Raw genomic sequence first — 26,681 nt, forward strand, 5'->3', positions numbered from 1 at the left:
GAGTGTCGTCACCCGTCTGTTCCTGCAGGGGGCGCTGAAGTCCCATCGATGGCGGTCTCCATGCTGGAAATGCTGTCTCAGTCTAACATTCAGTCAACCTAACGACAGGCTGAGAGCTGGAGCTGAGGCGAGTTTTAAGACTCCTGACAAACCGTTACACTGCATCCACCTGTCAATCAGGTCAGCTACACGCCTTATTGTGAATAACTCTTATCCTTCATCAAATCAAAACTGATGAGTCATCAAAACATTCACCCCCCCGTACAGTGTGTGCCGACCGAGACATGAGCTAATCAGACCTATTTGTTTTTTTGAACCAGGATGTAAACATATTAATCTCTGTTGTAAAAACAGGCTTTTTTGAATGGGTGTGTATGTGACTTCCTGTGCTTCAGCAGCCAGCCTGTAGTGGACACTCGAGGAACTGCAGGATTTTACTCTTCAGCATCGGCTCAACTTTTTCAATGTGAAATAAGACAGTCCAACATATTTCTTATAGTGAAGATTTATTTCTCATCCAACAATCGTCTTCAATATATTTCATATGCAAGATTCCAACATTGTCCATAAATGTCCACACAAAGATTCACTCACGTAACCCTCTGCGTTACACTGGGCGCTGTAGCGTGGCATAGCAGTAAAAAAGCTAGCAGCACCTGACACCTCAGTGTAGGTTCCTACCTATACTGTGCGTGACCTGAACATAAAGGTGACACCTGCTGGACCAATCAGTGCCTCAGACTTCGTGACTCCTACAATCATAGTATTAAAAAGTCCTTCACATGGGAGTTACAGTAAACAGTTTATTAACAGTTTACCGTCCAATACTGATGACATCATCACAGAGATCCACACTGTTGGATCGCTTACATTCAAAGGATGTCCCACATTAAAATACTGCGAGGTAAACTTAATTTAAGTGAGTTATTTATTATTTGATCTTTTCATGACTTTGATTCTGTTTTTATTCTGAATCACTTCATAACACCGACTAATATTGCCATAAAGAGACAAATTTAAAGGAAGAATGTGCGACAAATAAATATATCATAAATCCAGTCTCTCCTGTGTAAATGTCTCTCTGAGTCATGACTGTCTACAATGAGTGAGAAGCTCGAGTCCCTCTGGCTGTGTTGTTGTCAGAGCCGTGTTTACATGGACGGGACGGCCGGCTCCTCCCCTTGTGTATAAAAGCTGTTTTAGTCAAGAACTAGAGAGAAGAAGAAGAACATACTCACTGATTATTTGGATGTTAGTAAGAGTTTTTAGATCTTGTCATTCTGTGTAAATTCACATGCAATGTGAAGCTACGAGCTAACTAAAGAGCGCTAACATTAGCATGCTAACACGACAATGCAGGACACAGGGGATTGCAGCTCCAGCCAAGGAAGATTTTGTCCACCGCTTGCACCTGAATCCTTTGTGCTAACGTGAGTGGAGGGGGATTGGAGGTGTGTCTCTGTAGGAGAGCGGAGGATTCAGTATGGAGGAGGCGTGGCCAAACAGCAGTTTGTTTTGGTTTCATGCTGGAGCTCAAGGGCGACATCTACTGGATCAAAAACGTCGCTCATTCTCCTCTAAGTAGGAACATGATGCATCAGTGGGCTGCACGGTGGGGCAGTGGTTAGCTGTTTGTCAACAAATGCACATTATCTAGGATGCTGTGGATGCTGTTAAAATAACAGCGTGAGGCTTCAGACCTTGTTTCAGGTCATGACTGTGGTTTGGCAGGGTCCTCACAGGTATAGAAAGACAATCCGGTATGTGTCCTCCTCAGGATTGGAGCAGGACTTGAATGCCGTCCATGTCGAGCTCCACTGAGTGAATGCTGAAGTCTCTCAGACCCTGAACGATAAGAACCAGTATCACCACAAAGAGCAAACGGTCCAATAAAAAGCTCTAAAAGTGAAGTCATTGAATCAAACAGAGGTACACGTGTTTTTACGTGATTATTGCTTACAGTTGTGTTGTGGAGGACCTGCAGCACCGCCTCTCTCTGTCGAGGCTCTCGGGTCAGCAGGTAGAGGAAGCCCCCCCCTCCGGCCCCCGCCAGGCTCTGACCCAGGACCAGCGGCCTCAGGGCGTCCATCATGACCCTGACCGAGGCCGGCTCACATCCAGGAGCCATCAGCTTCTTCTGCAGCCATGAGCGGTCCAGACACACACCCAGCCTGCGCAGAGAACCTGAGGGGGAGGGGCTTATCTTATTATGTACCACTTTTCAATCAGACCTAAGAATTCTGGGAGATGTAGCGGAAAAGTAAAGCGCTGTGAGTTTTATGTTGTGATGAACGCTCTCACCGTCTGAACACGCTCGTGCACACTCCTCTGAGTTTTCCACCAGCTGCTGAGCGTTCTGGACCATCGAGGGCTGACGGCTGTACCAGCTCCGAACTACATCCTGCAGACAAAACCACCATCATCATTTTTATCCATTGTTACTTAATCTCTTTTAGCTCTGCTTTTAGTCTTTACTTCCTCCTCATGTAAATATCTGTTTATCTACTAAATGTTCATCGCCTTGAATCTAACCGTTTCCTCCTGAGCATGCATCTTTACATCTTATCCCCCAACAGTAAACATCTGAACAGAGGTAGGAGGTACAGACCTGCAGCAGGTTTCGAGCCAGCCGTGTTTTCCCCGTGTACACCAGCAGGAGGTGCTGCTCCAGAGAAACCAGGAAGTCCTGAGGAGGACAGAGACGCTCCACCTCCACCTGTAGGGGCAGAGACGCTCTGGACCGACCCACCTTCACTCCCCCGACCAGACCTCCAACCTGATCCTGCCAGCCTCCACCTGCAGCAGGAGGAGGAGTAGAATAATAATAAGAATAATAGATAGAACTGTTTTTCTTTTACTGACACCACATGATAAGAAACATTGAATTATAATCACTAACGACCGACCCGTGGTAAGAATCTGTTCCAGGTAGAGGACGCCGTGGATCAGGGAGTCTGTGTTGTAGGTTCGACCGGTACAGCTGTACACTGCAGCCAACAGCGCCCCCGCCAGAATGCTGCTGGTACCTGCAGGACAAGAAATGCTCAATGTCTGATCTCTGACCATCTGCTGCAGGAAGACACTTTTACTAAAGTAAGAATAGTTTACAGCACACTGAAAATGACTTTCCCTGACGCATTTCTCCTGTAGCTTCCTCAGGTTCACATTATCACAAACACAGGTGTGTTAAATACATGTGGTCACATAACCAATCATCACAATACAGATTATTTCGAGTCCTAGCCTTAAACTCGGTCGCTCTCAATAAAGTGACAGTAAACAAATTTTTCAGCATGCCATGTTCCATTTATTTTTTCATTGTATGTTCCTGTTGAGCGGCACATGAGTACGTAGGTTGGCTGTGCGCGGGGTAACCTGGTGGTCGTTTACTGTAATAGTTACTTTGAATTTTTGAAACCATCTCTCACCCAGGCCGGATCCAGTTGGCAGCACCGACCAGCTGTGGAGCTCCACCCCTCCTCCCCACCGCTGCATCAGCTGATCCCCCAGAGGATGCTGGGAGGAGAGAGACACCAGACCGCTGCACACACACACGGCCTTCAGCAGGGCCCCTGTAACACACACACACACACACACACACACACACACACACACACACACACACACACACATAAACACTCATTAACACACACACACACACACACACACACACACACAAACACTCATTAACACACACAAACGTCTCTCATTAACCCTTTGTATCCAGGTCGGTGTTGAACGTCCCTCACCAGGTGCGTGAGGCTGGCAGTAGTCCCTCAGGTCGTCCAGGCTGTCACACATGGTCTCCGTGGAAACCTCACTGTCCCGCCCCCCGGTGTAGCTGACCAGCAGGAGGCGGGGCTCCCTGATGCGACGAGACCTGGCACCAATCGGACGCTTCCCATCAACCTTCACTGCAACGTTTGTGACAGAGCCGCCGTGCTCGAAGGCGATGGGTGGAGTGTCGCTCCAGCCGCCTGAGACACAAACACGCTGCTGATCTTTAACGTGTTCAAACACTTAAGAGACACCTGCAGGAGGAACCGTGAAGAATACTGAAGGGTTTAAAACCTCACCTGCCAGGTCCAGTCTGGCTGGACACTCCACTTCCTGCCACTCCTCTAGAGGCGGGACCTCACCCTGTCCAATGGAGATGAACCTTTGCGATGACATCACAGCTTGTCGTAGGAGCACCTGTCCGGCGCCCTCATAATGTCGTGCCGCTCGGACAAGCAGGTCCGGCCTGCAGGGGGCGGTGACAGAAAATCAAATGTGTGTCTCACACTGAGCCACTGATATCACGCCGTCACGGATGCAGTGTGTTAAAAAGGCGTGCTGGAGACGGAACTTGTGTTAAGGTCAACAGAGAAGTGACGCCTCACCTGCTGAGCCAATGAGCTCTCTGCTCAGCCAGGGCTTTGACTCCGCCCCTCAGGTTACCCTCCTCTAACAGGGAGTAAGCGGGGCTCCAGGCCTTGTTAGCAGCTGGTCCGCTCCTCAGGCCTCCTTTCCCTCCAGCCATGCACACCAACACGTCAGCAATACAGGAGAGGCAACGAGCTGCCACGCCCAGCTCCGCCCCTGACTCCGCCCCCTGCTCACCACTTCCTGCCGCAACTGAAAATAGACGATAAAGTTAAATTAGTTCATTCTTTTTTTGTTTTTAAACATGTATAAATATATAATGTTCTTCTTTTTCAAGTTGTTGTGACTCACTGCTGTCGAGTGTCTGCAGCAGCGCCCCCTGCTGGCCCCCCAGCACCGCCGCCCTGAAGCACGGCAGCAGGCAGGCGTCTGTGCGCATCCTCAGAGCATCACCCACTCTCCTCCTCCCCGCCAGGAACATTAGTTCCTCCCTCCACTGTAGCTCCGCCTCCTGGTGAGTGAGCGACATCACCTCCTTCAAAGAGAGTCTCCACGCCTCCCTCCACCTCCGAAGACAGCGTCCCCCCCCCCCGAGCAGCCAACCGACACCTTCAGCCAGGCCAACAGCACCTCCTCTAGGGTGGAGGACCGGGAAGAGACGAGCCTCCAGGAGGGAGCGCTGCTCTTCTCTGACCCACAACTCCTCTGGCCTGAGAAGAGAGGAGAGGAGAGGAGAAGAGAAGAGAAGAGAGGAGAGGAGAGGAGAAGAGAGGATAGGAGAGGAGAGGAGGAGCAGGTTGAGCCACATGTTAACATCCAAAAAATAATCTTCAAAGGTCAAAGATCAGTTGGTTAGGAGGGTCATACTCGATTCCTGTTCTGCTGTAGAAGGAGCTCCATGTCTGGTTGAGGAAGGAGGCACTGCTGTTTTCAGAGGAGACCTGAGGAGGAAGAGAGAGAAATAGGAGGAGGAAAAAGGAAGAGAAGGTGAAGAAATACGAAGAGCAGGAGAATAAGGAAGAGCAGAGGAAGGATGGGGACAAGAAGGAGGAAGAGGAGGAGAAGGAGGAGGAGAACAAGTAGGAGGTGGAGCACAAGGAAGAGGAGGAAAAGAATGAGAAGCAGAGAGAGAGATGAAGAGAAGAGGAGGAAGAGGGGCAGAGGAAATAGGAGGATAAAAACAAGTAGAGGATGAGGTGAAAAAAAGGAGGAAGAGGAGGAAGTGAAAAGGGGAGGAGAAAGAGAGCAGGAGGAGGAGAACGAGACAAAGTAAGGAATGAGGGGGAGGAAGAAGAGGAGGTCAGACTGGAGGTTTTGATCATATCGTTTTCCTCTAATTTATTTGTAAGATTCTGAGGTGTGACGTTGTTGATTTTATGTGTAAAACACTACAGACATTTAATCTTTCAACATTTTAGGATCACAACTTTTCAAATATCACTCTTTTAATTTTTCCAACATTTATCTTTTGAAGGTATCGTGTACCTGCAGGTCGTCCTGCGCTCCCATCACCGTGTACACGTTCAGCTTCAGCTCCCCCAGCTCTATGCGGTGTCCCTGGATGATGATGTCATCAGCCAGTGACAGCTGCCTGATACTCTGTGATGTCGACAACTCGAGACCTGACAGGAGACAACCTGTCGGGACTTTAAGAGGACCCTGTAGAAGAGATCACATCCAGAGTCAGACTTACAGCTTTTTAATCGACTGACCAGCAGCAGTTAACCTCCTGACCTGTAGGTGGCAGTGTTGCACAACTGCACCAGCTGCAACGGCAACGTCTCCCTCCAGAACGCTGTTGATGACACGACCTCCTTCGCTCACTTCGTTCTCTCTCTGAGGAGAAACAGGAAGAAGTGTCTTCAGAGGTAGTAACAGAGATGGGATCAGCTGAGCCAGCGGGGGAGAGCAGCGCTGTGTGTGTGCATGTCTGACTGTGTGTGTGTATGTGGAGCTCCCGCTGTACCGTGCTTCTACAACGCAGAAACACAATGTGAGGTGAGACATTTTAATGACGACTCAGAGGAACATGAAATGTCACCTCGATGTGCGACAGAGTATTTCTATTCGTCCAATCACGGCTCAGTCGCTCCACATGCTGCTTCCCAGACACAGTCAGGTAGTCGTAGTGACCACCAGGGATGTACGCTGTCAGACAAAAGAGATGTGGTAATTAAAACGGGACCATGACCTACTGAATGAACTTCATCACCTTCTTTATTATGTAAAAAGTGGTTTGTCTGTGTCGGTTTTGGATACAGTCACCAGGCCTAAATGTTTAGAATGTATCGTCCTGAAAGTCCAGCTGGGGCCTTCCTCTTTGGTGGTGATAGGGGTGTATGAACCTCTAGCTGCTGATGCAGAATCCATAAATGCATTAGCAAATCTAGTTTCAAGGTATGTTGATTCTGAAATACTGGTTGTGGGTGATTTTAACTTGAACTGGTTAAATAGCACCTCCGATCATTTCAAGGAAATAAGTTTTAACCTTCATTTAACTCAACTCATAACTGAACCCACAAGACCTATTATGAAAGACTGCTCAAAATCAACATTAATTGACCTCGTCTTTTCAAATAGAGTGGACAAAATTGTGGCCAGTGGAGTTTTTGAACTGGGTATTAGTGACCACTGCCCTACAGCATGTGTGAGAAGTGCCAAATTGAAAAAAACAAGATCACACACAATCTCAAAGAGAAATCTGAAGGTTTTTAATGAACATTGTTTTCTGGAGGATATAATGAATTCCTTTACGAACTACACAGAAAAGGCCGGCGATGTTCAGACAGCCCTGGACTTTTTCACAGAAACTTTTATTTCACTTGTCAATAAACATGCTCCTTTTAAGAGACACAGAATTAAAGACAGGATAGTACCATGGTTTTCACAAGAACTGTCAGCTCTGTTCTGTGACAGAAACAGAGCCTGGTGTCGTGCTAGGTGTTCAGGAGACCCTCAACACTGGCTGTACTTTAAACAATTTAGGAATAAATGCACCGCAGCTGTTAGAAAAGCAAAATCAGATTACTACTTTGATCTTATCACTAGCTCCACTTCAAACCCTGCAATATTCTGGAAAGCAGTTAACTTAGATAAAAACAAGACCTCTAATTCGCTGCCCAATAATATTAAATGCTTTCAAATGAATCTGAAATATGTCTTGCCTTAAACAAGCATTTCGCAGATGCTGCATTTTTATTTGATAAAGTACACCCTGGGCTTCTTCCAGTTGTCGCTGAGGCAAACACTGGAACATATTTTAATGATCATGAGAGTGCTGTGGGCCACACCCCCCTTTTTTCCTTTCGCCCCTTCTCACACTATGAGGTATTAAACGCACTTCAATCATTAGATTCCAGGAGCTCTACTGGTGAAGACAATCTAGATGCTTTCTTTTTAAAACTAGCTGCTCCGATCATCACAGATCATTTGATGAATATATTGATATTGATATATTCAATCTTTCGATTGCAACAGGTACACTTCCTAATGTATGGAAATCTGCACATGTGGTTCCCTTGCATAAAGGTGGTGCTAGGGATGATTTAAACAATTATCGTCCCATCTCCAAATTACCCTGTCTGGCAAAAGTCATGGAAGCCTTGGTAAATAACCAACTCAAGCCCTTTCTTTTAGATCACTCAGTACTGAGCAATCTGGTTTCAGAGCCAATCATAGCACCATTTCAGCCATCACATTGGTGTCAAATGATATAAAACTAGCACTAGACAAGAAGCATCATTGTGCTGCTCTTTTTATAGATCTGTCAAAAGCTTTTGATACAGTCGATCATCACCTTCTTTTAAAGAAATTAGATGCTATTGGGTTGGATGGAAGTGCATGTGCCTGGTTTCAGAATTATTTGTTTGACAGGCATCAGTGTGTTAAGCTAGGTCATGCTAAATCTGAATTTTTGTTCATTAATAGAGGTGTGCCACAAGGTTCAGTCTTGGGTCTCATGCTCTTCACTGTTTATGTTAATGACATTGTTTCTTCTTTGAATGGTTGTTACAATTTAATTCAATGGTTGTCATGCCCATCTCTATGCAGACGACAGTATTTTGTATTGTGCTGCAGATTCTGTACAGTTGGCCATCAAGAACTTGCAACTTGCTTTTAATTCTGTCCAAGAATATCTCATTAGCCAAAAACTGCTACTTAATGAGATTGAAACAAAATTTATGCTATTCTCGAGAGCCAAAAATATTGATTACGAGACTGTACGCATATCTTCTTTAAATGTCTCAGACATCGAGAGAGTAAATGAGTATATATATCTTAGCATGTGGCTCGATGAGGAACTCACTTTTAAGTTCCATGTAAAAACTCTTGTCTCCAAGTTGCGACAGAAAATTGGCTTTTTGTACAGAAACAAATCAAGTTTTCTGTTATTGTGTAGAAAAATAATAATTGAAGCTGTGTTCTTGGATGATGGATTACGGCGATGTCATTTATAGACATGCTGCAGCTTCAACTCTGAAGCCTCTGGACGCCGTATATCACTCTGCCCTCAGGTTTATAACTGGTGATTGATTTGACACTCATCACTGTGACCTGTATGAGAGGGTCGGTTGGCCTTCTCTTGAAGAGAGGCGCATAAACATTGTTTTTTATATATCTTTAAGGCTCTTATTGGAAAACTTCCACCTTACATCACAGACCTGTTGGAGTGGAATACGGGTGCCTACATGACCTGTTCTTCTGATTGGCTCGTTCTTAAAGTCCCTCGAGCTTTTACTGCACTCCGTAAATCTGCATTTTCTTTTGATGCCCCAAATTCGTGGAACGCCCTCCAGCAAACTCTAAGGATCGGAGTTCTTCCCTCTCTTCCAGAGTTTAGGAATTTGATTTCGAACAACTTTGTTTCAAATTGTAACTGTTTTAAATGATCTCAGTGGTTTTTGTGACAGATTCTAAGTGTTTGATGTGTTTTTGCTTGTTTTACTGTGCTTGTAATCTCGACGGCATTGGAAATGAGGGAAACCTCAGTGTCTTTTCGAGAATAAATAAAGGTTTGAAATTAAATTAAATTAAATTATTTGGAAGCAGAATTGACCATATTTGGACAAGAGGGCGGAGCTGCCTCACTCCTCTTCAGCTCCGCCCTCTTCTCCAAATATGGTCACTTCCTTCAACAAAGCAAAAGAAGGCGGAGACAAAATGTTAACTTTTTACAACCAGTGGAGTCGCCTCCTGCTGGACGTTTGAAGAGAGAGAGCGAGAGAGAGAGACACACTCACCCAGTGAGAGCGGCGTTCCACTCAGGATCTTCCACAGCTCCGTCCTGCCGCTCCTCACCGCCGCCCCCTGCGGTCCAACGACGGAACTGCAGCCGGCTCTGTCCTCACTCACAAACTGATCCTGAGTCAGATCTGAGCAGAGACACTTCAACATGTCCAGGAACAGAGAGATCTGAATGGGGTCGCACGATACCAGAATTTTAGTCTTTGATATGATTCAAGTAAATATCGATAACGCTTTGTTACCATGGCAACAAAGTTAGAAACACTAGGCACCCAATATTGGGCGATATAAAAGTAGGGATGCAAAGATACCTCATATTGACGTTAAAAATCCATAAAAACACGGACAATTTAAATCGATTTGACAGTAATATAACTGGGGTACTGCTTTTAACCAGCAGAGGGCGCTGTCTGCTTTTGGAGTCTCTTGTTTGACGTCAGAAGCTGCAGCAGAAACATTTACCAGTTGGACCAGGTGGATTTTCAGTTTTTATGAAGAGAAAGAATATGAACTGTTTTAATAATATCTATAAATATATCTGTAACTTAAAGAACCCAGACGTCTTCTCTAACACATCAGTTTATAAACTCCCACTGGAGATACGAGACTCGTGTTCTTTCTTTTCTCTGAGGACGCCGTCTGGAAGCTTTGTTTCTAAGAGCAGGTACCTGGAGGGGCGGAGCTCCAGAATCCAGGCCCAGGTAGGTGCATCCATCCAGAGGAGGAGTGACGTGAGTCTGCAGCAACTTCTCTGAAACACACCTGCTGAAGAAGACGGGACCGGACACCTGCACACACACACACACACACACGCACACACACAGAGCAACACACACACACACACACACACACACACACACACACACACACACACACCTCCACGATGAAACTGCGTGACTCTAATCTTTACTCAAACAGTTTTCAGTGCCTCTCCAGATACAGCGTGATGCGGAGTCGTAACGTGTGTTTGACTTTAAAGTGGAGCATGAGGTGAACTCACCAGAGGAACTTTCCCATCATGCATCACGGCTTGTTGAATCCTCTCCTCTGTTCCTTTGTAGACGACGTCTTTAACCCGACCCTGCGAGACGAAAAACAAACGCCCCTTCAGTCCCGCTTTGCACTCGTTTCACTGCGAAGAAATCAAGCAGTCAAATATAAACAAAGAAATACGAAGTGAGCACCTGCTGGTCCGTCAGGTAGACGCCGTGGTTGGTTGCGTAAGAGACGTCGCCCGGTAACGCCAACACCCGAACACCCGAGAACCCGTCCCAGGACAAAACTGAGAGACAGACGAGAGTCAGGAGAGCTCGGTGATGAAGGAGCACATGAGCAGGACGGGCGTCAGCCGAGACTCACCGAACTCTGGAGGGACGGTGAGGACCATGTCGGTGCTGCAGACCCAAACTCCAGGAGGAGACCCGGGACAAATCTGATCCACCAAGGAGAGGAATAAAACAGACTCAGTTCAAGTGCAAATCTCCTTTTTGAATTTGGCCCCCAGGGACGAATTAAGTTTTTTTAATTCAAATTTTTACTCAAAACAAACATTTAAATCCTCATTTTTCAGTTCAGATCTTAAAATGCGTCTCATGATAAGTGTAATGAGATGTGTCTGAGCGGGTCGTTCTTTAATAAAGTGTTCAGGGTTTGATTCTGTGTTAATGCTCATTGCTTCATGTTTTCACAGATTCATTCACGTCCTGCATCGTAGCAGACCTGGTTGGTGAGGCAGTCCAGCAGCAGGTCCACACAGCAGACCGGAGCCTGGACTCTCTGCTCCGGTCTCTCTGCAGGCAGCCAGCAGAACGCCCGGCTGCAGGAGCTCCAGGGGAAGTCCCGCCCCTGCAGGAGGAAAACACTCAGACTGAATGAAAGAGGAACTTCGTCTGAAGATCAGAAACACGCCACCGCCGCCGCTACTGCAGGACTCACCGTGTGGAGGATGAGGACGTGAGCATCATCCAGGACGTCAGCTGTCACCACCTGAGCGCCACGATCACAGAGGATTAGTACTCACAGGTCGAGAAATAACAGACTGAGTCAGAGAACGTTCACTCTGGTGGACTCAAAAACTGGAGTGTTTTTTCACATATTTCGGGTCTAAATGACGGATGATGGTTGTTATGGTAACCTGACCGAGACAGGACTTCAGAGGGTTCACCTCCTGAGGTGTCTGAAGGACGCATGACCTCCAAAACACTTCTACAGGTCAGCCATGGAGTCTGTCATTTCAGTGATTTTCATGGTCTTGGTCTACAACACGACCTAGGCGTGCTATCAAACACCTTTCTCATTGTATTTTAAGGAGAGTCATTAGAAGTTTAAAATTCTGCTGATTTGATTCTTCTGATTTGACTTTTCAGGACGCTTTAACCTTTTTGGAGAGCAGGACCAGTCGAGTGAAATGAACCTCTGATGATTAAGTCCTCGTTCTAACGGCCTCAGGTGTGCAGACTCACAGTGTGTCCCGCTCGGCTGCTCAGGTGTTCAGCTGCCACCAGCAGAGCGTTCAGAGTTGCCCCCCCGCTGCCCAGTGGCTCCTGGCGGTCCCGGACTGTTAAAACCAACGCACCCTGAGAGAGAGAGCCCCGCTGCTGCCTCAACTCCAACTCTGTAAACACACACACACACACACACACACACACACACACACACACACACACACACACACACACACACACACACCGACTCTTAACAAACTGCATCGTCTTAATCAGCTGGGCCTCCTTTTTCATTTGGCTGAAAGCAGATATGTTCCCTAAGGGGCGAAGTTACATTAGGTGCAGTTGCCTTTGTGTCAGTCTGAACGTGAGGTGGAGTGCAGTGACTTGATGTGAGGTTGTGGCGGTTGCCTCTGTGCTCCACGGTTGGCTTCTTTTTAACCCGTTATTCATTTTAGCGGTTACCATGACAGCCTCACTACTGACTTTGAACACAAGAACTCTAAAGCAGATAGAGCCCTCTGCTGGCTAAAATTAAGTACTACAATATATTTTTTAGTCAATGAGATTTAAATTGTTCATATCAGTATCGATTTTTAAAATTATATAGCAATGTAAAAATGTTAGATATTACAAACCTAAATCTAAAAAAAACAAACAAGCCAGCAGGGAAGTAAATTTTAGGTGGCGTGATGAGAAATATTATTATTAAAGTGGCAAAAAATATGAATTAGGTGCAGTTAGTTAGTGTTGTTGTTAAAGTTATTATAATACAGTTAAAATATTATAATGTCAATATTTAGTCATTTAGTTTGTATTGTCTTTCATTCACAACATTTTACAACATAAATTATTTAAGTTAGTCCCGTTTATTTATTTATTTTGTCCATCAGCGCCACATTCAGGCTGATAAGTGTAACTGCAGGGCACAAAATCGAAGGATCAAATATCGTTTAGAAACAGCAGATGATCCGCACCTCTGTGAAAAGTAGTTCTAGAGCAAAAAAAAGCGAAAAGTCAAAGATCGTCTATATTCAACTATGATCCTCACCTCTCTGGAAAGCATAAACGCTGTCTTTGTGTTGGCAGGTCAGGACGACCACCGTCCATCTGAACCCACCGGACATCTTCAGACGGCTCACAGTGGATTACACCGCCCTTACACCACCTCAGAGTTCATAGATAACGGTGTCTCTGAGTGTGTTTGACTGTTACTGACAGGACGGATCACGTCTGTGAAAGACAAACAGAAGCAGCAGGGCGGAGTCAGCAGCGGGAGATATAACGGGGGAAAGTAAAACTAACGGACCCTGAGTGTTAAAAGGGGCTGTTGAATTTGAATCAAAGCGAGCTAAACGCGACAAAAAGAGGAGAACCGAGTACAACAGAATCGAGCTTTTCAGTTCTTCTAACTGATCACTTTGTGTGATTGCGCGGGCTTCCGTAGGATATAAAAATGTGTTTGATTTTGTCCTTTGGACCTCTCGACGAGGCGGTTACCTAACGGTCATAAAACAACTCTAAGCGGTGGCGAGTAAATATATAACGAGTTCATAGTTATTTATACACCAGTAGGGATCTAGGACAGCCTCTTTGGTATTAATGGGTTAATAAAATGCTGATTTTATGTAGTTATCGATCTGAACGGCTCTTAAACTCATCCAGATGTCCGATAAAATCTGTACCGGGACACTCCGGTTAGGTGGAGACTGTGTAGTTGATGTATGCTAAATTCTTTAAAACTAAAAACTTAAATAAACGTGCTTCAACTAATTATTATCTTGGCAGTTAAATATCTGGAATATAACACATTAAATTAATACTTATATATTTTCTTTTAACACATTAACTATTATTCCGTGAAGATTTAATTTTAAAAACTGAAAGTAAATAATTTATTAGAAATGATCCCTACATTTGTTCTTGTCAGTTTCAAGACAAAAAAAGAAAAGTTTAAATCCAGCTTTTGAAAGTGTGAATTTTCATCCTCAAGTCACATTAATTTCTTAAAATAAAATGTACTCTTAATACCTGAAGCAACGAAAATATAAATAAGATCAGATAAAGAGATAATTAACAGTAAGATGGATGAAGCACATGTTACCAAAATGGGATTCAGGACCCATCCGGGTTCGCAGGATGCTTTCCCAAAACAATGTTAACATTTTAGAGTAATTTATCTTTCAACTTAAAGTAGTTTAATTTCAGTTTGGAAGCTGCTGATAGGAGAGTCAAACGCACATCACGTGGTGCAGGGCAGTGTAACAACTGCAGATGGAGGAAAAGTAAAATGGTAAATGGACTTATCGAAGCACTTTTACACTGCAGGTGACACCTACACATTCACACACTGATGAGGCTGCTGCGTAAAGAGTCCATCAGAAGTAACTAATCAGACTCAGCCGCTGACAAAGCAGCGGCAGCAATTCAGGGTTAAGTGTTGTCCAATGATACACTGGACATGTGGCTGCAGGAGCTGGGGATCGAACCCCCGACCTTCAGGTTGAGACGACAACTCTACAAACTGAACCACACCTAAACGTCAAAACGCCAGAAAAAGTATCTAAAACCACAATCGCAGCGTTTCCACAGGTGTCTTCTTCAGGTGATAATCCTGACGTCTGGTTTCTCTTCTTCCTCAAACCTCTGACATCATTTAACCCCTCGAGGAAACAAATCATAAAGCAACAAGCGTGACGAAGCTGTTCAGGTAAAAACATAAAAAGTTTAATGAACTATACAAATTGAGCAGAAAGTATATACAGATGTACATCAACAATGACACTAAGCAGACGGGAACAACGGTCAATAACAGAGTTCATTCAGCGTCTTCATTCGTCGTCCTCCTCGTCAACCGGCAGCGGTCTGGATCTGAAGGGAAATAAAAACGTTTCATCGGGTCAATAAAACAAACGCACCATGATGGATAACAAACAGAAACGTTAGAATCCATAAATTATAAATCTCTCATATTCGACGGGCTGTCAGCGTTAACAAGTTTATCCTGATTCATCTCATGTTTGTCCCTTCAGGCTCCCCGTAGATAGTCGTCCTCAGTGTCTCCCTGTAGTCTCAGTGATGTAAAAGAAGGACACTGCTGTATATTTGAATGTCTCATTTCACTTTAACAAACTCTCAGACAGCTCAGCTGACGAGTCCAAAGTAATATCCACCTTATGACATCACACATTGACCTTATGACATCACACATTGACCTTTGTTACCGTTCCTTTGAGCTGTTTGACCTCAGTTTGGGAGGTCTTCTTCCTGTTTCTGTGCTTAACTTCCTGTCCTAACCTTTAAAGGGCCCGTTAATAAGAAAAACACACCATCAGGCCTTGATCTCGTTTTCGTCATTCTGAAGCTCTTTAAAGTGCATCGACATAAAGAACGAAACAGGAGCCGCACACCAACGAGCTCCCGTTAAAAGTCTCCAAACGTCAATCATCAACAAATCCTTCCACCTGGAGCTCCTTGGTGTGCAGAGTGTGTTTTTGGATCCAGCACCCACTGCGTACGTGTCTTTTCCTCCACAGATAAAATGTATTATTATTATTTACTATGAGTCATTTGAGATAAGTGCCTTTATAACCGTAAGCCTGGTTGACAAAAACAACTACACTTGAGTCAATGAGAGCGAACATACTTCCTGCTGGCCTTCGACATGCCGCTCCCTCCCGCCTCTTCATCGTCCTCTACCTCCCGGGGCCTCTGGTTCTCCTTCTCAGGCTTCCTCGGAGGACCGCCGAAGAAATCCCCGATGCCCTTCTGCCAGGTCGGTGTGGGACGGGCACACACAGGGTTTCCTCCAGCATATTTACCCTTTGCTGTGAATTAAAGAGAGAAACCTCTCGTCAGTATTAACTGCATGTATGATGTACATGGTGCAACTTTCATCAGGTTATAAAGCTTAGTTTGTAATCATTTGAGTGCCGGATTTCCCCCACGAGGGATCAATAAAGCTTATCTTTATGTTGCATCAGGCTGCTTGTGGTGCATTCAGGGACTCACCAGGTGTGGAGCACTGGCTGCTGCTGCTGGAGGAGGAGGCGGCGGCGTTGGCAGCACTGGAGCCAAGAGACTTCCGGGGTGCAGAAGCTGCAACAGCTGCAAACACAATCAAACAGGCGAGTTAAAGGAGGTGTCATTAAATAAACTAACAGGACAGACATGTTCACTGAGTGAAATGACTAAAGCAGAAAAGGGAGGTTTCACTGTCCCCTGTGTGAGACCTAGATGCAGGTAAACTAACCAAACTGTGGGAAAAAACTTTAAAGACGGTGTTTAAGAATTAAACACAACTGAAACATGGAGAACACCCTTTGACTGTGCGAAAGTACATGTACATGGTGCAACTTTTATCAGGTTATAAAGCTTAGTTTGTAATCATTTGAGTACCGAAGTTTCCAGAAGAATCAATAAAGTAAGAAAATGTGAATCGTGATGCTAGATTACAAGTGTGTATCCGGCAATAGACAGGAACGTTTAGAATTATGTAACTTTTCAACGGGGTTTGGTGGAATCAATGTGCGCACAAAGCGACACCACGGCGCTAAAAAATCTGGCGCCAGATTGCAGAAAGCAAGAGAATTAACACGGAAGACACGAAGTTAAATGTTATCTCAATTACGGGATAAAGGCAGAGGACAGAAGTTTAATTTCTGAAGCTATCACAGAACTGTTTAACAATTATTTTAATTCACATAATGTGTGTTCAGTTGTTTCCATGAACGCCGATAACGCAGTCCTCCAATTGGCGGGAGGCGGGTGTTTGGACGGCTTGTTTGTCCTGGTTTCACCGATTAACATTATACTATTTAGCTGATGTGCTGATGTTAAGCTTAATTCAAGAATCAATATCATTATTTTATCAAAATGTTCAAACAAATTAATCTGGTCCTCTGTCCGGGTTTCGGCTCATGAGTTGAGTCCCGATCCGCCGGACTACATCATAAAAACAGTAACATTCACATGAAAATCCGCTTTATGCCTCTAAATTCGTTTAAATGTATGCAACATGTTACTGTACCTTTTCTGTATGTTCCGGGGACACTATCGGCTTTAGTCCTCACCATATTGGTCGCGACCTTTAAAGTCTAGAGACGTTTCCACACAGACTATCCTGACCAAAGTAAGCAGAGTGGAGAGTCCCGCCTTGGTTTAAAAAGACCAGCGGATGGGGGCGGGAGATTTCTTCTTCTGCTCTGATGGACCACACGCAGCGATGACGTAGTTTAACAGTGCCCCATCAGGTGGACTGGTGTATCTGCAGCTTTGACAGAGCTCAACCGTACTGTTAAATATCGTCATGTAATCGCGGATTGTTTATGGAGGCCAGGAACTCTGGGCCCCATGAAAATATCTCACATAGGGCCCCTAACATGGCAACAACTAAACCTAGAGAATTTCTACAATTTCTACACTTTAATTCTTCTTACACTGCATTATAATTTGTCTCACCTGACGTTCAACATGTTGTTTTTTGGGCTGAAGTAGCGGTCTCAGTTTTAATGCTAGCGCGACAACATATCATATGAACTACTCTTAATCTGTTGATATCAAATATGTTATTGTAGCTCGCTGGGAAAGACGCTAAATATAGCTCCAAAGTGGACTCTTTTTAACCGCGATGTAATCTTTTTTATAAAATAAGGTCGTATGAAATCGTATCTATGAAGGGGATTAATAAGATATATTATTTATTCATAAAACACATATGATCTAAATGATATTCTTGGCTGAATTCCTCTAACAACTGGTTTAATATGCAGCCTGCCACATCTCTCACTCTTGACTGGACTGACCGCTGAAAGATCAATCCAGGTGAGAGGTGGTGGGAGGACTAAACCATTCTGCGCATTCAGAAGGGGGGGAGAGGGCCTTTTAGAGAGACTTCACATTTTTCCCAGAAAGGAATTCTGAATGTTTGTTTATTTATTCAGACAATTCTAATTATATTATTGCGTTTATAACTTAGAGAAAAGCGAAAAGCGAAATACCTTTTTATTTCAGGCCCATGAAGGGCCCCCCTCCCCACTAGGGCCCTGGGTAGTCAATCCCACTTTTCCCCCCACTACGACGCCCCTGACAGCCTGGATCAAAAAAATCAAATAGGTCTGATTAGTTCATGTCTCGATCGGCCTACACTGTACCGGTGAATGTTTTGATGACTCGTCCGTTTTGATTTGATGAAGGATAAGAGTTATTCACAATACGGTACCCCAGTGACGAGTTGTCTATTTTACAGCCTTACGAGCCTGTTCACTGAGAGAAAAAGTCGAAATATCAAGGAAAGAAATATAAATCCTGGAATACAATTTCTAATTTTTAATTTTAACTTTATTCTCGACATTTCAACTTCTTTTTCATAATGATTACAAAAATCTTCTTACTGTAATTATTTATGTCTCTTTCATTTGTTAAATGTTCAAAAATGCCTGTAAATTAAAAATGCTGAATAAAAGAAAAAAAAGTTGTTGATGGTTTAGAAATATGTTCCTTTTAATTAACTCATTAATTTCATATATGTATTCCTTTTATTTAAGGTATTTCTCATCTCTATCATCCTAGACTTTTTAAATTGCGTTCGCTTCGCTCGGTTTGTCCTTTTTGTCCCTCCCGGAGGTCCGTAGTGGCGGTTTCTTGAGCTACAGGCGGATTGCAAAACAAAACATCTTCAACCACTTTGCCGGTTATAAATTCATCTTTCACGGTATGTAAGAGTCATTTTTACATAAAGTATCCAAACTTTTAATGTTTTCCTTAAAGTTAACTCTTGTTTGGTGATATTTTAACGTGTTTTTTATTCGAGTTTGTAACTTTAAAAGCAGTCTAAAAGTAGAAGTTGTTAGCTCGCAGAAACAGAAACATTATCTTCTTATTTATTAGCTGAACTTCGTGTTAACTTATTACATAAGCACTGTCTTTGAAAACCCCACTGTTAGTTTAAGTGGAAGATAATTGATTGAACTGGTTGTTAGTTTATTAAAAGTTAAATTATTTATTTATTTTTACCTGAATCCTCCCGAGTGTCAGCTGTCGTCCGTCCAAGCTAAAATCAAGCTAACACCAAGCTAACATCAAGCAGCACCTGATCCCTCTGTTACACACACACAATGTGTTAGATACATATAATCTGTTACATACATAATTAAACCTAATTAAAAACGTTTTGCGTCAGTTATTAACTTTATAATTAGTATGAATCCAGAGTATATTATTTAGACCCCTCACCTGTTGCCTCCATGTCTCATCTCTGTCTATAATGTCGAGTAAAACTTCATGTTTTTAGCCCAATATTAGACATTTTCCTTCAGTTGTCTTCTAATCTAAACACTCATTTTTAGTCCACCTGGGGTTCTCGACCTAACTTTCTCAGTGTCAATTTAGGGACAAAATATTAAGTTTGGAGCTGTCAGTGTCACAGCAGTGTTTGTATGAGGATGTGCTAATCTAGTTTTTAAGCAACACGTGTGTAGTATTACTAAAACTCGTAATGACCCTAAACTGACCATTTATATCACAGACCTCCATGTTAGAATACATGTTATATATTTATACCACAGGAAGTGAATGAAACCTAAAGCGTCACATTGTGTCTTAAATCGAGTGTTAGTTTCAGGTCTTAAATGTGATTGCCTTCCAGGTGTTACCATGGAGGAGGTGACCCGCCTGGTGTCGACAGGAGATTGTGTGAAGATCTGGGATGCCGTTTCCATGGCGCCACTGGAGCAGTTTAACCCCCACAGCGCCAGTCACCCTGTGGCACAGGCCTGCTGGAGCTCCAACAGTATCCTGAAAGAGGGAGGGGAGTGTTTTAGTCTCAGATTTAAAGGGGGTTTCTCAAATCTAAAAGGCTTAATCTGTGACTTTTAGAGCATGAGATCCTCAGAAGCGCTCTGTTTAGACAGACGTCTTTCATCCCTCAGCTCCCCTCTGCCCCTCCCCGTCCTGTTTCAGCAGCGAGTGTCTGTGAGATGGAGAGCGGCAGACAGAGAAGTTATTAGTCCTTCACTTCATCTGCTGAAGCCTTTTAGAAATCAACAGGATGTTTTGGGACATGTTGAAATCCAAACCTCCTGAACATATATCAAATCAGATAAATCAAACGGTGAAGAAAAAACAGATCGACTCTGAAAGCGAAGCAGTGTTTGAAAAACCACAGAATTCATGTACCTTCTGTTAACTGGTGATAGCTGACCAGTGACAGTGTTTCCCCTAGGTTTACAGCGTTGGGGGGGGGGATGACACACTGAGTGAAACAGGAAGCATCCTTGACGAGTTGTTTCAGAGCAGTACCTGGTCTCAGCCAGCAGCAGTGGAGACAAACTGGTCGTTTCCAGCCTAAAATCTTCGGCTGTTACAGTCCTGGAACTGGCCGAGGGGGTGAGTGTTAAACAAAGTGTGTTTTCATCATGACTGCCGTAACTAATTACATTTTTACACATCCGGAAAGGTTTCAACACGAGAGCTTCCAGGATTCATAAACCCATGAATGTAAGACGGCTGGCAGCAGGATTTTCTCACCAGGTCAAAGATCTGAGTTTGATGTTGTGTTAAAAGTGCAAACTTCATGTCTGCTTCGCCGCATGCTGAACGTAGAGTTTACACCAACCCTGTCCTGTCCGTGCATTTTTTAAGTACATGTTTAACTTAGATTAAAAGCAAAGCGGCAGCCAGACACGATCAGTAGCAATGTTTATAGGGACATGAAGATTTGAAGATTGATATTTCTGATAGATTAGGCCGACAGGAAGCTGTCAGAGTGGTTTTATTCTGACTGGATGTTTGAAACACGCTCGTCACAATCACTTTGTTTCACCATTTGTTTTAACCATCACCATGTTAACAGTGAACTTTGACTCTCCAATCAGAATGATTTATATCGCTTTGAAGACATTTTGAACAAAAACAGCTGATGATGACTCTCTTCAATGTGTTTTCAGAAAAAACAAACACGTGTGTGTCTCAGCTCGTCCTCTCAGTTTGTGGTCAGCGGCGGCCTGGATCACTGCGTGCACATCTGGGACCTGAAGACCAAGAGACTGCACCGCTCGCTCAAGGTGAGACCACACACACACACACGCTTTGATTTTGACGATTACTGAATTAAAAAAATTGATATGATTCAGCGTAACCTGTTTTGATACCACAGCAACAAAAATAGCAAGAAAACTGAGGCACACTGTCTGAATTGCACAAAAACATTGAAAATGTAAAATTTTTGTACAATTTTAACAGTGTGCCGGAGTCTGGGATCATTACAATAGCAGATAGTAAAGTTTAAAAGTATTGGAACATTTTGACAACATAGGCCGGTGTCAGCTCAGTCTGTGCATCTCCTCCTCAGGATCACAAAGAGGAGGTGACCTGCGTCTGCTTCAACGCCAACGACAGCTACATCGCTTCGGGCTCCACCAGTGGAGATTTGGTCCTCCACAGTCTGACCACCAACCTGTCGAGCAAAGCCTTCGGACAGGGCAGCAGCCAGGTGAGACGTGTTCTGTCAGTCACCAAACTCTGCTGCAACTTCTGACTTTCCTGCAACACCTGTTGGTTTGACCTGATAACTGCTCTCATATCTGGCAAACCGAGGGGTGTCCAAAACGGCCGTGTGGGGGTGTCTTAAAACCGCCTACCTTCTCTGGTCCAAACAAATCCAGATCATTCAGGACCAGAATCTAAAGTTAGAAGGAGGACATACTGGCTGCTGCATTGTTGTCAGAGAAGCCAGCACTTCAACATAGCATGTTTCCTTAATGTCTGATCATATAGTAAGCTCACTTTATCATTTAAAGGCAAGAGAACCGGTTCAGATATAACTGATTAGATCACATTAAAAAACACTTTTGTTTTTAGTTTCCAGGACGCTGAAGATCCGTGTGCTGCTGTTAAAAAACACTTACCGATCTTTTCTCTCCAGCCGATCCACGACCTGAGGATGTCCACGCTGAAGCGCTCCCTGCTGGGCAGTGTGTCCGACAGTGGCACCGTGGTCCTGTGGGACTCCAACACGCAGAAGGAGCTGCATGTGTTTGACAGCGCCCACAAGGCCCCGGGCTCCGGCCTCGCCTTCTCTCCCGCCAGCGAGCTGCTGGTGGTCAGCGTCGGGCTGGACAAGAAGATCGTCTGCTACGACACGGCCAGCAAGATGTGAGAGCCATGTTAACTTTTCTATTTGTTCATCTTTAGTTTAGAAGCGATTCCTTTCCATCATACGGCATACTAAAAGCCAACTCTTGAGCAGAGCCAAAAAACTGAGGCACAAAAGTGAAAATTTAAATGTGGCAGGAGGCGAGTGAAGTAAGCCCAAAACTTCCTCTCTGCAAGGGGGATGCTGAGGTGTTCCCAGGCCAGACGGGATTATAATCCCTGCAGAGAGCTCTGGGTCTACCCCGGGGTCTCCTCTCAGTTGAGCGTGCACTGAAAACCTCCAAAGGGAGGCGTCACAGAGGATCCTGATCAGATGCCTGAACCACCTCAACTGGCTCCTTTTAGATGTGAAGGAGTAGTCGCTCTACTCCGAGCTCCCCCTGAATGTCTAAGCTCCTCCCCCTCTCTCTAAGGCTGAGCCCAAAGGTCTGCTCGGATCACTACCTGAAGGAGTTGAGGTTTGAAAAGTCGTTGAATAAAATGTTTGTGTGTGTTTGTGTCTTGTTTGTGTTTTTGTGTTTGTGTGCAGAGTCCTGAAGACGATCCGCTCCGACAGTCCTCTGACGGCGGTGGACTTCACTCCGGATGGTACCGGTCTGGTGGTGGGATCCACTCAGGGGAAGATCTATCAGTATGACCTGAGGAACTCCAGCGCCCCCACCAGGGTCACTGTGGCACACAAAACCTCAGTGACCTGTCTGCGTTTCCAGGGCAACGCCAGCAGACTCAAGGTACCAAGGAACCACGTGCAGAACTAACGGACTTAAAGTTACTGTAAATACAAGCCCGGTCATCACACTGATCGTCTCTTTAACGTTTGATTACTTCCTGTTTTTACCCGTTTGTTCATTTGCACCGGTCCGTCTCCGGAGCGTGCCAGCAGCGCCACTCGGCTTTGCTCCGTTTCAAAGAGTCTCTCTCTCTCTCTCCATCTTTTATTTTCCAGTCCAGTAAACTCGGCCCTTCAAAGATCGGCAGCGCTACGAGATCCTCTTCAAAGCTGTCAAACAGCCAGTCAGAATCCACCCCCACAGGCCCCGCCCCCCACAGACATGTGACCAATACAGGTACGATCATCCTCTTGCTTCATGTGCAGATTTGAAGATTTAGTAATAAATGTTTAAACATTTCTCAGACTTAACGGTTAATCTATAAAAGTCGTCAGTAGTTTGAAGTTTGCAGACACAAATAAAAAAAGATTAGAACTCCAGTCGTCACATGGAAAATTAAAAGGTTAAAAAACCCGACAGATCAAACAAACATGTTGTGTCCAGCAGGGGGCGCGGGTGTGGAGGCGATGTCCCGTGAAGCCGAAGGTCAGCAGGGGGCGGAGCAGCTTCCTGTGGTGGAGAAGTTCAGCAGCATTGGACGAAACAGTCTGGACATGTTTTCACCGGCGCGGGAAGGTCAGAGCTCTCGTGATGCGTTCACTGTCCCTCCAGGGAAAATACTTCCAAGTACTCACTGAAGGAACCCTGCTGTTAAATGAGAAGTCTGTTTTTAGTCTAGTTGGTTCAAAGATATGAGAGCACGTTTTTAATCTTTGAAAATCAAATGCTAAAGATCGTAAATCAAAGTTTAAAAATCTGGTGTCGAGTTAAAGACTCTATGAGAATCCTGACGTTTTACTGATGTACTGCTAACCTCACCGTCATTTAATCCATCTATGACGTCATGGATCCGTCTGACGTTTAATTTCCCTCTTCTCGTTTGCTTCAGACTCCAGGACTCTCGGGACGCCCGGAGACACTCAGCTGGGGAGAACTCACGGTACGACAGAGCGCCTCTCTGAGCTCTGAGAACGACGCTGCTGCTTCTCCACTCAACTTCCATTTCTGTGTTTTCTCAGTTTCCAGTTTGGAGATGTTCTCCAGAGAGGGGGAGGGACAGCCGGTCGTAGGTCGGGCCAGTCTGGACATCTTCTCCCCAGTCAGAGAAGGTCGGTCTGCCTCCCTGAACTGCTTTAAACCGGTTTAAACCTGTTTGAACCGGTGTGAAACAAACTGGTCTGGGGAACGCCATTAGACAGTCATGGTTCTGTTTATGTTCCAGACTCTTACTCCAGTGGGGGCGTGCACCGTAAGACCCCTCTGGGAACGCCCCTGGTAGCCTCAGCGGGGCGGTGCTACAGCCCGCTGTCCACCTTCCAGACTCCGCCCCCGATCAAAGAGGAGGAGCCAAACTTTGCGACCGCAGCAGCTGAACCGTGTGACTCGAGGAAGGTGATTAACTCTAACTAGATACCAGAAGTTTAAACTTTTATTCGATTCTAGGAAAATTACATTCAATCGTTACCATGGCAACAACAAATATAAATCCTAGACAACCCATATTTGGTCATTTCGTTGATGTGTGATGAAGACGAACTCCTGCGCTCTGTCTTAAGTTGTACAAAAATGAAGATTGTATCGAAAAGTATCCTGGGTTTTGACCACCTGACCTCATAATGACCTTGAGAGCATAACACTGGATGATGCAGAACAATGTGTGTGACGTTGTTTTGATTCACAGTCCGAGAAAGCCAGCAGCTCCAGTCTGGAGGGGGAGGGTCTGACCCCGCCCACATCATCCCATCAAACCAATCAAAGCCAGCCGGGCCTGCCCTTCTTCACCCCGGAGCCGAGCCTGAGGAGAGCCAACGGGATTCTAACTCAGCTGAGCTACGACTCACCTGTCCCCGGAGCCCCGCCCCCCACAGCCTCAGGTAACCAGTCAAAACGACATCATAAACAAATGAAGGTACAGGGATAATATCACAATGTCTCCAGTTAAGATAAATATGAAGCGGTCTGAATCAACTGGAATACGTGATCCATAACACGTGCCTCCAGATGTGTCTGCAGTGACCACCTGGGATCAGGTCTCTCGTTAGGAGGAGGTCTGGGTCTAAACTCTCGAGGGGGGTTTCACAGAGTCTGTTTGTGCGTTCAGGTGCGGCTCTGTCTGCGGCCGTCTCCTCATCTCTCTCTCAGAACATCGCGGAGGTGGTCGGTCAGGCAGGGGGAGGAGCTGCTCCTCTCACCTCGCTGCAGATCCACTTCATCCAGAACATGATCCACGAGACCCTGGAGGACTTCAGGTCTGCCTCTGAGCTTTAAATGATGAAGTCTGATGATCGTGGGCTGACTGATTAGTGTTTGTCTCTGTCATCCTCAGGGACGTCTGTCACAGAGACATCGTCAACCTGCAGGTGGAGATGGTGCGGCAGTTTTACATCCAGCTGGTAAATGTCACAGAATCTGTTTGAAGAAAGAGAAGATCTGCAGCATCCAATCGGATCCTTCTTATTTTATAAACTGCCCACCATGAGTGAGATATGTGACCATTAAGAAGCGCGTTCACGTGTTCTTCTGCTTGGTGTGTTTCAGAACGAGATCCACGGTCTGATCGAGAAATACTCGGTGAACGAGTCGCTGGTGGAGGAGATCGAGAAGCTGAAAGAGGAGAATCGCCGGCTGAGAACAAACTACTGACCCTCACAGCTGAACGGTTATGTTGCTCTGCGCCCTGAGTTCAGCCTTTCCGGCTCCGCCTCCTTCTGCACGCTCATGTTAAGGACGATCCTGGGAGGGAGTTTGGATTCCTAACATGGAGCGAGAGTCTTTCTTCAAAATGCAGCCAAAGATTTTTAAAAACTGATAAACAGAGCGGCTGCCTCTCTGCGGGCTTTGACTGAACCACAGCGCCCCCTGCTGCTGTGGAGGACTGCAGCATCTCAAAGTTTGTGAGGTTGTGTGTTTTCTCGCTTTGAGATCAAATGTCCAAATGAGTGTAAAAATATTGAATTCTGTGTTTGACTTAACAAAATACTTTCAGACGGACATTTTGGAACATTTTCAGAAACTGTAACAATCATGTGTGTCAAGTTTTTATTAAAAAGAAGAAAAAGAGTATAAATAATAAAAAAAGATTCACACTGAAAATAAAACAGGAAATCGAGCAGGCGTGTGTTTGTTTCATGAACACGATGACTTAATGTGTAACTCAAAGAAGATAAAATTCAAAACAACTTTCTGTCTTTTTAAAAAAAAATTATTTAAACATCACATTTACAATTTCACACAACTCAGGAGAGACATTCAATTAACCGTACAGGGAGGATCATTCATACATGAATACATTAAATTACAGATTAAACAAAACAAAATTAACAGCATATAAAACATAACAGATTAATAATTTGGTTGGGGGGGACAAAAAAGGAACAGAAATCAAAATAAGTCACCAGGCGATGATGTCTCAACCTGAATTTCTTGTTTTTATTTTATTTAGATTGAAAAGGCAGCTTGATTATTGTTTTTGTTTTTTTTATTTAGATTAAGAAGCGAGTCACACTAAACAATATTTAAAAATGTATTCTTTCGATTTAAAGGCAGCCTGATTCTCTTGTTTTTATTAAAAATAAAAAAGCATCCCTGATTTTCATATTTATTTTTATTGAGATTTACAAAAAATATTTATTTATTAATTAAAATA

The 26,681-nt window shown here is 44.6% G+C and overlaps 3 protein-coding genes across 5 annotated transcripts; 1 reads left to right on the forward strand and 2 right to left on the reverse strand.

Moving 5' to 3' along the window:
• Nucleotides 1-487: 487 nt before the first annotated feature.
• LOC132972996 (L-fucose kinase) lies at nucleotides 488-13,615 on the reverse strand. The gene is made up of 23 exons (XM_061036174.1): nucleotides 13,105-13,615; nucleotides 12,072-12,223; nucleotides 11,545-11,595; nucleotides 11,329-11,454; nucleotides 10,969-11,041; nucleotides 10,794-10,891; nucleotides 10,610-10,690; nucleotides 10,278-10,397; nucleotides 9,606-9,777; nucleotides 6,407-6,513; nucleotides 6,100-6,201; nucleotides 5,851-6,024; nucleotides 5,233-5,306; nucleotides 4,717-5,075; nucleotides 4,383-4,617; nucleotides 4,077-4,243; nucleotides 3,750-3,977; nucleotides 3,429-3,572; nucleotides 2,907-3,026; nucleotides 2,609-2,796; nucleotides 2,302-2,401; nucleotides 1,961-2,184; nucleotides 488-1,845 (listed from the first exon to the last, which is right to left on the reverse strand). Exons 1-23 carry the CDS (start codon nucleotides 13,178-13,180, stop codon nucleotides 1,774-1,776), a joined length of 3,243 nt encoding a protein of 1,080 aa, XP_060892157.1. The 5' UTR covers nucleotides 13,181-13,615; the 3' UTR covers nucleotides 488-1,773.
• A 1,143-nt stretch (nucleotides 13,616-14,758) lies between these two features.
• Nucleotides 14,759-17,238, reverse strand: pclaf (PCNA clamp associated factor). Its single transcript, XM_061036178.1, has 4 exons — nucleotides 17,083-17,238; nucleotides 16,065-16,160; nucleotides 15,700-15,880; nucleotides 14,759-14,924 (listed from the first exon to the last, which is right to left on the reverse strand). Exons 1-4 carry the CDS (start codon nucleotides 17,126-17,128, stop codon nucleotides 14,885-14,887), a joined length of 363 nt encoding a protein of 120 aa, XP_060892161.1. The 5' UTR covers nucleotides 17,129-17,238; the 3' UTR covers nucleotides 14,759-14,884.
• On the forward strand, nucleotides 16,062-26,218 carry nedd1 (NEDD1 gamma-tubulin ring complex targeting factor). 3 transcript variants are annotated; one of them, XM_061036176.1, is made up of 16 exons: nucleotides 16,062-16,180; nucleotides 19,699-19,842; nucleotides 20,344-20,438; nucleotides 20,999-21,115; nucleotides 21,403-21,543; nucleotides 21,976-22,205; nucleotides 22,735-22,936; nucleotides 23,152-23,272; nucleotides 23,480-23,611; nucleotides 23,925-23,975; nucleotides 24,055-24,144; nucleotides 24,258-24,427; nucleotides 24,717-24,909; nucleotides 25,137-25,284; nucleotides 25,362-25,428; nucleotides 25,574-26,218. In XM_061036176.1, the coding sequence occupies exons 2-16, from the start codon at nucleotides 19,707-19,709 to the stop codon at nucleotides 25,676-25,678; spliced, it is 1,998 nt and encodes a 665-aa protein (XP_060892159.1). In that variant the 5' UTR covers nucleotides 16,062-16,180; nucleotides 19,699-19,706; the 3' UTR covers nucleotides 25,679-26,218. The 3 variants fall into 3 exon arrangements, with proteins under 3 accessions (XP_060892159.1, XP_060892158.1, XP_060892160.1); XM_061036175.1 differs by lacking the exon at nucleotides 16,062-16,180 and adding an exon at nucleotides 18,588-18,765; XM_061036177.1 differs by lacking the exon at nucleotides 16,062-16,180 and adding an exon at nucleotides 18,605-18,765 and having other exon boundaries at nucleotides 23,483-23,611.
• Nucleotides 26,219-26,681: the final 463 nt, after the last annotated feature.

This window comes from Labrus mixtus, chromosome 4 (genome assembly GCF_963584025.1).
Source record: "Labrus mixtus chromosome 4, fLabMix1.1, whole genome shotgun sequence".
Classification (NCBI taxonomy): Eukaryota; Metazoa; Chordata; class Actinopteri; order Labriformes; family Labridae; genus Labrus; species Labrus mixtus.

Excerpts from the sequence above, each read along its gene's own strand:
- LOC132972996 (XM_061036174.1), bottom strand. The coding sequence starts at position 13,180 with ATGTCCGGTGGGTTCAGATGGACGGTGGTCGTCCTGACCTGCCAACAC. Across the intron at positions 10,892-10,968 it reads CACCGTCCCTCCAGAGTTCG|TTTTGTCCTGGGACGGGTTC; the intron begins GTGAGTCTCGGC and ends TCTGTCTCTCAG. Across the intron at positions 3,027-3,428 it reads GCCAACTGGATCCGGCCTGG|GTACCAGCAGCATTCTGGCG; the intron begins GTGAGAGATGGT and ends CTTGTCCTGCAG.
- pclaf (XM_061036178.1), bottom strand. The coding sequence starts at position 17,128 with ATGGTGAGGACTAAAGCCGATAGTGTCCCCGGAACATACAGAAAAG. Across the intron at positions 15,881-16,064 it reads CAGCCAGTGCTCCACACCTG|CAAAGGGTAAATATGCTGGA; the intron begins GTGAGTCCCTGA and ends TTTAATTCACAG. Across the intron at positions 14,925-15,699 it reads ATGTCGAAGGCCAGCAGGAA|ATCCAGACCGCTGCCGGTTG; the intron begins GTATGTTCGCTC and ends ATTTCCCTTCAG.
- nedd1 (XM_061036176.1), top strand. The coding sequence starts at position 19,707 with ATGGAGGAGGTGACCCGCCTGGTGTCGACAGGAGATTGTGTGAAGATC. Across the intron at positions 19,843-20,343 it reads GGCCTGCTGGAGCTCCAACA|AGCAGTACCTGGTCTCAGCC; the intron begins GTATCCTGAAAG and ends GAGTTGTTTCAG. Across the intron at positions 23,976-24,054 it reads TCAGCTGGGGAGAACTCACG|TTTCCAGTTTGGAGATGTTC; the intron begins GTACGACAGAGC and ends GTGTTTTCTCAG.